Source organism: Amphiprion ocellaris, chromosome 13, assembly GCF_022539595.1.
Source record: "Amphiprion ocellaris isolate individual 3 ecotype Okinawa chromosome 13, ASM2253959v1, whole genome shotgun sequence".
Classification (NCBI taxonomy): Eukaryota; Metazoa; Chordata; class Actinopteri; family Pomacentridae; genus Amphiprion; species Amphiprion ocellaris.
The window spans coordinates 5,923,447-5,933,846 of record NC_072778.1 but is presented as its reverse complement, the minus strand read 5'-3'; the positions used below and the strand labels follow the sequence as shown (position 1 = coordinate 5,933,846).

The following is a 10,400-nucleotide window of genomic DNA, read 5'->3' as shown; positions in this document are numbered from 1 at the left end:
GCAATAAGATGTTATCTGTAGAAAGGTCACACATTTAAAGGAAAAGTTCTACTTTTTGGGGTGTATTTGCTTTTTGGTGGCGCATTAGACGAGAAACAGGCACCGCTTTCATGTTTATGTGGCAAAGATGAGGCTAAGATTAGCTTAGCTTAGCATGAAGTAGGGGAAAATGGTGCTCCTGGCTCCAGCATGTTCCCTCATTCAGCCAAAGCTGCAACCACCAATCAATCAGATGTGCGTTAAATTAGTTGCCAACTATTTTGCTAATCACTTAGTTGCTTTGAGTAATTTCTGCTGTTTAATCCAGCTTCTCAAATTTGAGTATTTTCTGGTTTCTTTCCTCCTGTATAACAGGAAACTGAATATCTTTGGGTTGTGGGCAAAAGACATTTGTCTTATCATGGGCTTTGGGACATATTGATCTACATTTTTCACCATTTTCTGACATTTTATAGATCTAACAGCTAATCGAACAATCCAAAAAAATAACTGAAAGATGAATCAACAACGAAAATAATCATTATTTGAGGCACTTATCCTGGAATCTAGACTTTTCAAGGATTTTTCCATCAGGATGAACAATTTTCCATACATTGATTTTCCAATATAGTTATTAAATGACAAATATTCCATATATATATATATATATATATATATATATATATATATATATATATATATATATATATATATATATATATATATATATATATATATATATATATATATTATATAGATTATATGTACTCCCATTTCCTACCAGCAGATGGAGACAAACTTTCAATAAAGGAACCTTTAATTATGTCACTTTGGTCGATTTTTCATATAAGATCAGTTATGTTTTTGTTTTTGAAACTTTTGCATCCAATGGACAGACAAAGATGGTTAATTGTCCTACAATACTATGTGTGGTTAAAGCTGAAATGTCATTAACTGAAATTGACATGTACCCAACACAAGCACAGCTTCAAGTATCTTTAAGTAGGCACTCTTGCATAACTGTGAGAAACTCAAACAGTTATTCGGGGCAGAAAGTGAATTGGTAGTTATTTTGGCAAGCAAATAAATCATTTATAATGACAAATAATGAATATTTCTGGTTTTTAACCTCTCAGAAATAAGTATGGGATGCTCTTCTTTGTCACACATGATTTTTAACTGAAGATTTGGGCTGTAGGTGGACAAAACAAGACTAGATTTGGATGCCACTGTACATATAAAGGGCATTTCCACTGTTTTTAGGCGTTAATAAAATAAAAATATTACCTGGCATTATGTTTAATGAGATGAGTTTAGTAATGTGCTGATTCTCCAGAGAGCTTCATATCAACAACATGAACTAACTAGGCCATTCGGATGGTATCAGTGAAGTATGTTTCCAGTGAGGTGTCCATCTGATGCAGTCTTGCAAAGTGAAGTGAAATCCAGCTGTAGTCATTCAAAGGAGAGGATGTTCAAAAATGGCGTTTATTTTAAAAAAAAGAAAAAGAAACCACCATGCTGACTTCTGCATCTTTAACACAAATGTTGTAGATAGAAAATGGTGTTGGACATCGACACAAAGCGTCCCACAAAATAAATAAATACAACATCCTCACAATATCTGCGGAAGAAACAACAAAAAAAGAGAACAGAATCGTAGAGAATCCCATCCCACAGCTACACACCAGACTGCGTTACATCGGGGAGTTTACACCAGACAACAAGAACAGAAAATTGGAGAACTTTCGACATATTTAGCTTTAAATTCAGTGTCATACACACACCTCAGGAAAACAATATGGAGTTACCCTGCTTGTCCAATCACAGACAGGCTCACAGACTGTCACCAGAGGGTTCGTTCAGATTCAAACAGGAGCTAAAATGTGCACGAATCATGTCAGTAGTTTCAACAGAAAGTAAAAAGCTGCCGTCACGGGGTGGTTTTAATACAAGCAATCAGGTAACAGACAGAAAGGTTGACTATACAGGAGCCTTGCAGCCTCAATGTTAAATTTAATGCACTGACAGCCAGTTGATGTTTTGAGTCCTGTGAATTTTTAATTAATGCAGAAAACACGGTTTCTGTTCCTGCTAATTTGACCTGTTCATTTTCAACTTTTCAAAAGGTGAAATTCTCATGTCTGGGCTTCACGTATGAAGCTACAGTGACTAGAAAAAAGGGGGTGAACAGCTAGCCGGGCTCTGTCCAAAACAAATAAAACCATGTTAGCATCTCTAAAGCTCACAGATTAGCAAGTCGCATCTCATTTGATTAACATGTGCACAAAGAAAAACGTAAAACTGACAGTCTGTGGTTTTGGAGGGAGTTACTGGTTTCGGAAATGTCTTTAGGAAATGATAATGGAGAGTGGGGTCATCGATCAAAAATCACAAGTCTACGTGTGCAGCATTTGCATCATGCTAGTGGAATGTTATCTCACTCTTTCTGAAGTCTTACTGGACATTTTGAGAATCATATTGCAGGACAAAAAAGGAAATATTTATTCGATGATTTCTTTCTCAAAGGCTCTGCAGTAGTCACACTATCTGATGATTGTTCTTTCAAGTCACACTTGATGAGGCTGTGGTTTACCTCAGTGGTTGAGGATTTGTTACTCAATGAACAGCTAAAAACTTTTTGTGCTCAGTTTGTTAAAATTTACCCTTTTCTAAAAGAAATTAGATTTTTGTTTTTCTAAGTCATAACAGAAGTTAGCATTGTGTGCTTCTATTTTTGTTCACAATACTTAAAAGCACAAAACTCCCGCTAAAAAGTACAAATTTTCAGTTTTAGATTTCTGTTTGCGTACAGATTAAACAAAACACCTGATATTTAGTGAGCTTCAGAGTTGTTTGTAGGCCTGTTTTTGAAATTCAGTCTAGCGTTTCCTTGTGTCCAGTCTTCAGGCTAAGCTAAGCTAATCTCCCCCCAGCTTAATACTTAGGACTTCTAACTATATATATGTATCAAATATTTACAGAAGGGTTGAACTGTTCCTCTAAGAAGAATTATATTTGTTGCATGTGTGGTGATAAAAATCATAAAAAGGCAATTGAAAAATGGCAATTGTGGGGCAAAATATGTGAATAAGTCTACTGTGTATGGAAACCTGAGAAGGAAGTACCTTCTGGGCTCAAGACGTAAAAACTAAAAACACTTTATTCTTGTAATGAAAGGGAAAATGTAAGTAAATGACAATATTTTCTATTCCAGAGAGCACATTTTCAAATTGCGAAATCTACAGAAAAACAGGTAAATTTAAAAAAAAAACACCTAAAACTAAAACCTCCATCACAACACTCCAGCGCTCCCACAAGGCAGCAGATGCTTAATTCCTTATTTAGCTTCCACTAATGCAACAGACTGGAGCGCTGCACTTGACCGACTGCAGGTCCTGCTTATCCAAGAACCAACAAATAAACCTAGAGTTAGTACTCAGAATTGAATCATACAACTTTAGCGTGTTTTTTATGGAAATGCTGGTGTGAGGGAATGTGTGTGTGCCAGGTCTGGATGTGAATTAACACTGAACTGAGCACAGTATGAGGGAGTCACAATTAAAAGCTTAAAGGCTGTTAGTGACTGGTTATAAGTAGCACAGGTCTTACGGTACCTTGGATGAGTTTCAAACGAGCAAGGCTGCTCTCCTCAGGCTAATCCTACTGGCTGGGAGCTTCTAGAGGCTTCTCATGCTTTCTTGACCTGACAAGGTGAGGCTACCTCGGACATACAGTGAGGTAAGGGCAATCAGATGCAGAGTAACACGGTGAATAAGCAGCCTGGAAAATCACTGCGTGAGGTTAATTTGATCCCTGCAGCGACAGCGAGGGTGTTTGAATGAACTCAAATGCTCCTGAACACTATCTCCTTATCTTTTTGGTGAGAAACAAAGATTTAAACCACATTTACACATGAAACAGGATTAAAAAGATGTGTGTTGTTGGCGGCAGTAAAAGCCAGGTATGTTCATAAACACACTCATCTTCTAGCAAGTTCACAGCTTAGTGTTGGTCACATTACATGAGCTGACAAAACTCTGCATTATATCATCAGAATTTTCACACTTTAATGTGACAAAACAAAGAAGAACACAGTTTTATAATCCAATAAGACCCACTTCAACGACAGACATTTTGTCTAGTTGTGAGTGCTGAAACTTGAGTTCATATCGTGCAGATTTTTCATCGGTTTTCTGCTGCTTTAAAACTCAGATCAGCATTTAGGCTGGAAATTCACATCCATCAGTGCTAGTAAAGAAAAAACAAAAGAGTTTTTAGAGTATCTGCTAATTGGAAAAAGGAGGCCAGACAGCCTTGATGATTCTGGACATTCAATCGGATTCCTGTTAGCATATTTTTTACAGATAGCAAAAGCAGCTGTTCACCAGATCAGCTCAAAACAACTCAAATGAAAGTGACCACACAGATGGAGAAAACTCACAACAGAAGTCAGAGAGCAAAAGTTAAAAAAATAAAATGAGTCAAATCCAACTGAAATTCTGCATTTTCCATCCCACTTGTGTCAGTTCAGTATGATGCAGGCGGTAAAAAAAAGAAAAGAAAAAGAAAGTATTGCACTGGTTTGGTGTGAGTCTATGGATGGGTGGTCATCATATAAATAACAACAGCAAGAACCAAACAGTAATACCATAATAATAACGGTAATAGAAACAGTTCTGACTAAGGGCCCCCTCCCTCTGCTGCTTTACCACTGCTGCCAACTGAAGTCGTCGTTGGATCCAAACACGAGGAAGAAGCCCAGGATGGTCCCGAAGATGACTACGTTACCCGTTAGCACAAGCGCACACGCCCCCCAGGCGATCTGTAAAGCAGCACATTAATAATTCAGGTTAACAAATGCTGCTGCAGAGCGGATTTAGGGCAGAATCTCAACAGACGTGTCAACAGAAACAGTTTATAGAATGAATTCCACACGCTGCTCGATGCTCAGATTTATCTCTCCGCTACCTCTACTGAAGGACTTTGTAATTTTTGAGGTGATTTTGTTTGTTTTTTTTTCTCTTTATGGCTCAACTGTGTGGAACAAACCCAGCAGAGGGAAAGAAATACTCAGCTAAATGATAAGGTTCCTTTACTTACTACACTTTGTGCTTTTGCATTTTAATATATTATTTCCTACAAGTCTGGTGATATTCAGAATATTGCAGCAAAACTATGCACACACGGGTGTTTATTCTCTCCAACAGTTCTTAAACTTTTTGGCTTGAAACCATTTGAATCAAAACAGCCTGTTTTCTCATTGTTTTATGTGAATTGTTTGATACTTAAGGTTGTACCTCAGCTTATCATAATCTCTACACAATGACCTGATCACAATTATTGGCTTTAACCATGATCATTTCACATGAACCTCTGAATCATTTACTTGTATAAAAACAGCTGGATGAAGCAAACAGAAGCATCATGCTTATTATTTGCATGTTGTTATTCCATAGTTGTTCTTCTTTTATTTGAATAGCACCAACTGTGTAACACCTAATTGTTTTATTTCGGTGAGGATCGATTAGCATTCATGCTACAGATTTGCCAGATGTGCAGCAAAAACGGGGTGTTCAAAAACAATAATTTAAAATTAATAGAAGCATAAAACCAATAGAAAACAACAAAGTAAGTCATTCATCACAATTAATGGTTTGAAAATTTATGGTCAAGTAAAATTTTACGATCATGTCGTCATGACCTAGTTCCACCAGCATTTGCGCATAAAGTCTACTAGAAATTCTCAAATCAGTGAATTACTAAATTGGGTTGCACCGGTCAAACATAACAGATGTTAAATCTAGTAGCGTCTTGTGTAAAACAGCTAAATAACTTCTGCACCAGTGTCCAATCAGAAAGCATTCAACACTGCATCAACTGCAGCAAAAGTTCCATCACAACATTAAGTGTTTTGAGTCGATTGTAATCTTGAGGCCCCTTTCATTACATTTCTAACTGCACCTGGCAACATGAGAACACCTTCTCTTGTGTTTAGTTTGGTACTTTTAACTTATCAAAAGAAACACTAGGGGTGTCCAAGGCAACCCAGTGGCTGAGTGACTAAGGCAAATACTAGGGAAAATACCCTCATTAGCCAAGTCTGGTTTTTCTCTTCAGCAGCTCCACCTACATTTCTACATTTGGTCTGTCTTTACTACGACTATCCAATACAGGAAAATTAGCATGAACCAATAAACAAACTAAGAAACACAAGACTGGTGCTGTCCCAGATTCAGGGTAATAATAAGCTAGCATTCTACAGTGAAGTAAACCGTAGCGTAAAACATGCGAGCATACTACCCTTTGATAATTTTCCCAACTAGTTAGCTTGTCAGCGTAAAACTGGAGGCGTTGTACATGAAACACTTAAATTCTTTCATGTTTTATTGGTGTTGGAGAGCTGGAAAGAGAAACAAAGAGGTTTCTTCCAAATGATCATTGGATTCTGAGTAACCACCAGAGAAGACTGTAAAACTCGATTAACTAAACTTGATGTTCTTTGTGAAATAGAATGTTGGTACCGTTTGTTAAGCACTGTTCCCAATCTGCTTTTGTAAAAGGCGGCTGAATTGATAACATCCGTATTATTGTAAAGGTAAAGTCAATGCAGCCGCTCTTTCATTACTTGCTGATAGCGAATATGCTCCTTGTTTTCCAAGCTATACAGCTGATTCATGTAAAAATCACTAAGAGTAAATATTTAGCAACAACTAGGAACTATGGAAGAACTAGCTTGTGTATTGCAGCCTGCTGTAATTAACTGTGGCTAATTTAGGACATAGAAAATACAGCCAAAAGTCAGACAAATGAAATTACGCCAACCATCTTCCAGCCCATTGGAGTGTTCCCGCCCCCAATTTGGATCCACCACTCCTCATTATCAGTATGAAGAGCGATAATAAGCTGCGGCAACTTACTACGTCAGCTCTTGCAAAGACGATGGGCAAGCCGAAGGCTGAAATGACGATGCCTGTCGTGAGAAAGATGGCCAACTCTTTGCAGGCGTTACTGGCCGAGTCTGTGTCATCAACCACCCTCCGCGAGATGCAGTAAGGGATGGGAGAGAGGATGTAGAAGAAGAGGAGGAACAAAGGCCAGTATTTGCTGCAGAGAGAGGGAAAAAAGAGAGGGAGAGAAATGGGGAAGTGAACGAGACATAAACACCCACATGCTGTGATGATAAAGGAAGCAGTGAAGTGAATTGAAGGATGAAGGAGCAAAACGCTGTTCAGGTGTTTTCAGAGGATGAAGCTACAATTCTATGATCTCTGGAGGGTAACATCGATATTTTAAAGTTAATATCTATCCATATGTGCTTTTTGATATGAACACATATTTTGGATAAGGCTTCTATTATATTCAGGTTATTACGGAGCTGCATTTAAGATGGTGTGTGTACGACATTTTACAGTAGAAAAACAAACAGAATGTCAAAACAGCAACACAGGTAAACGCGTAACTACACTATAATAATTTTTTTAAAAATGAATAAACAACCCAGTATTATAAACCTGAGACATTTAGTATAAAATAGAGACGTGGCTGAACTAGAAATGAGACTGCAAGAGGCAGATTGTTGGCTGTGCACCTCTATATCTGAGACGTGTGTTTGTGTAAAACTACACAAAGCCAAACAGGTTTTCTTCTGATACAGTCTCAGGAGTACGTTTCAGTTCAACTTCCACCCTTGATGGGTTTTGTACATTCACAAAATTGAGTGGGCTAGATTGGATTCACCCTGATTTATTGTTAGCCAATGGAGTTGTAGTAAATTCAAGAACTGTATCTTGGTTTGAGAATGTGCTCTGCCAAAGCATGATATCCATCGTCACGATATATGGCTTTCAAATGTGTGATATCTTTATTATCTCAGCTGATATTTTGCTTTCATGGTGGCTTGGACCAAGAAATGTAAGCTGTCACCCACATCTCGGGTTTCTTCGGTAATTCAAACATGTCTAGTGTTTGGTCGTCTTCTCGTACAGCTACAGTAAATCTGTAAACCTGACTACTTACATCTTGAAAAATGTAAAACAGCAGAATCAACAACCCTTAAATCATCCTATCACTGTGATTATCATGAAAAACATGTCGACTTCTACCTATAACCGCTCCTGCAGCATCTATGTTGACTGACAATGATGCTCAAACAAAACATAACTCCTCTTCCCCATCAGAAATTATCTAACATGTCAATTTGTGTAAAAAAAAAAAAAAAAAAAAAAAAGAGAATCAAGTGTGTTTTTTGAGATTATTAAACCATGAAACACCTTCACCGCTGAAAACACTGAATTTAAAACACCTCCTGACGATTTTAAATTCATTGGAGGTGTTTTCGGAGCAGCGAATCCTTACAAACAGCCAGCTGGATCACGATCAAGACGTTTTAGAATAAACCCCAATTGTGAACTAGTTTTCCAAGTCCAACTGAATTAATTCCAATTAGCTGAAGAATTACTATTTTAAAGTTATTACTGTAATGTCAATGTTGACGCATCATCTTATTTGATTGTAATGAACCTCACCACTAACTAGCATTTGGTCTGCATACATGCAGAGCAACACAGACGTGGCATTGGAGTATAAATCAAGGTTTGGTCTGCTGACAGTCTAAAAGACATTTGAGGAATTGGCTCGGGGTTAGTAGTGGGGGGCCCAGGCACCTCTGAGAAGGTTTATCTGACCATACATCTGCAGCTGTGTTTAAAGCTGTAAATCTGAGATGGGATCAGCACGGGTGCACCTGAGTATCACGTGTGAACAGCGTCTTACCCCCACTCTCTCTCTCTCTCTCTCTCTCTCTCTCTCACACACACACACACACACACACACAGACACACACACACACACAATCCCAGGCTCACATAGTGTGTGGTGGCTGTACTCACTCGTACACGGGGAGGGCACATCCAAGCATGAGGAACATGAGGCCGATGGCCCCTCCAAAGGAGAGGCTGATGAGAGCTGGAAGAGAGGCAGAGCTGGTTTGTAGCTGCAGTGTGGAACCACAGACCATCACCAGTGTGCAGCAGGGCCCCCTGGATGCTGAGGCTACCATGTGATGAATCAGCTGATTCACGTGAAGCGGCTACATTAGCAGGCTTAGCCGAGCTATTACATGTTGAACTCGGAGAGAAACGGTCCATGTGGCTGCCCGTTAACAGAAATTAATCCCGGGAGCTCGGCAGCAACAAGCGCAGCATCTCAATGAGCGCCCTAAGTTAAGGTGCAGCTAGCTTTAGCATCACAACGGTAATTACTACGTTGTTATAGCAGTGAACGAGAATGACACTAAATACGGAGTCATTATGCTGCATTACTTGGTTGCGGAGTGTTAAAAAGAAAACTAAACACTCCATATAATGATATTAACCATTTTAACTCTACAATAAAGAGTGCAGCTTATTCAGCCAGCTAATGCTAATGACTGTGTTGGCCCTGCGGCTAACTATTGCACCGTTAGCTAGCGGGACGTGACAAACGCAACCGTCCGTCCGCCGCACATTTACACACGATTGCATCGACTGATGCGGAATTTAGAGGCTTTCTGGAGTCGATGAAAAAGCGGGCACTGCTTACCTTTAATCCCGGCCATTTCTCCTGGACAAAAGCTCGACTCACAGCCCTGAAGAGTGACAACAGTGTCCCCTCCTCCGCTGCCGAGTCCGACTGAACCTCCAACCCTGCCCGGCCTGCTGCCTTCATGTGCAGCCAGAAAGCTAGGAATTAATCACGCTCACACAGAAACAACTTCATAAAAACTACTGCTGCAATAATAGATTGATCAAACTGATGAATCATTTATCGAACAAAAATGTCCACCTTTCCCCAGTTTTAGTTTTGCATTTGAAATGATTGGCCTTTTTTGTAATAGATAGTGTAATAACGATTATTTTCACTGCAGACTAATTTGAAGAGTATTTTTTAGATGAGTTATTTAGCCAAGAAAATGTAAGAAAATAGTAAAATATGTCAGTGAGATTAGTTTTCCAACACTCAACAATAACATCATATCATTAGCAATATTACTTTTTTAAATAGTCTGCAATTTCACTTTCAGTATTGTATGTAATGTCTCGGTTTGCTATACAATATTTTATTATCATATGCAATACTACTTTTTTTTTTACATCAAATAACTCAAAGAAAATCAGTTTACTGTCATGAAGAAGAAAGAAACCATAAAACAATAATATTTTAGAAGCTGGAATCAGACAATTTAGACCGCTTTCTTTTTTTAAAATGCTCAAATTGTTGAATTGATTATCAAAGTAGTTTCCAATTAAGCTGAAAGTTGACAATTGATTGATTAATTGTTGCACGAGTACTAGGGTTGGAGACTTGTGATATTGACTTATCAGTTAGAGATGCAATGATCTGTCGAGTAACTTTGAAAGTAGAATCATAACCTCACCTTT

The 10,400-nt window shown here is 38.4% G+C and overlaps 1 protein-coding gene across 1 annotated transcript; it reads right to left on the bottom strand.

The window, feature by feature from the left end:
- Positions 1 to 1,448: 1,448 nt before the first annotated feature.
- Positions 1,449 to 9,674, bottom strand: leprotl1 (leptin receptor overlapping transcript like 1). The gene is made up of 4 exons (XM_023287402.3): positions 9,562 to 9,674; positions 8,871 to 8,946; positions 6,900 to 7,086; positions 1,449 to 4,804 (listed from the first exon to the last, which is right to left on the bottom strand). Exons 1-4 carry the CDS (start codon positions 9,575 to 9,577, stop codon positions 4,688 to 4,690), a joined length of 396 nt encoding a protein of 131 aa, XP_023143170.1. The 5' UTR covers positions 9,578 to 9,674; the 3' UTR covers positions 1,449 to 4,687.
- Between the last annotated feature and the right edge of the window lie 726 nt (positions 9,675 to 10,400).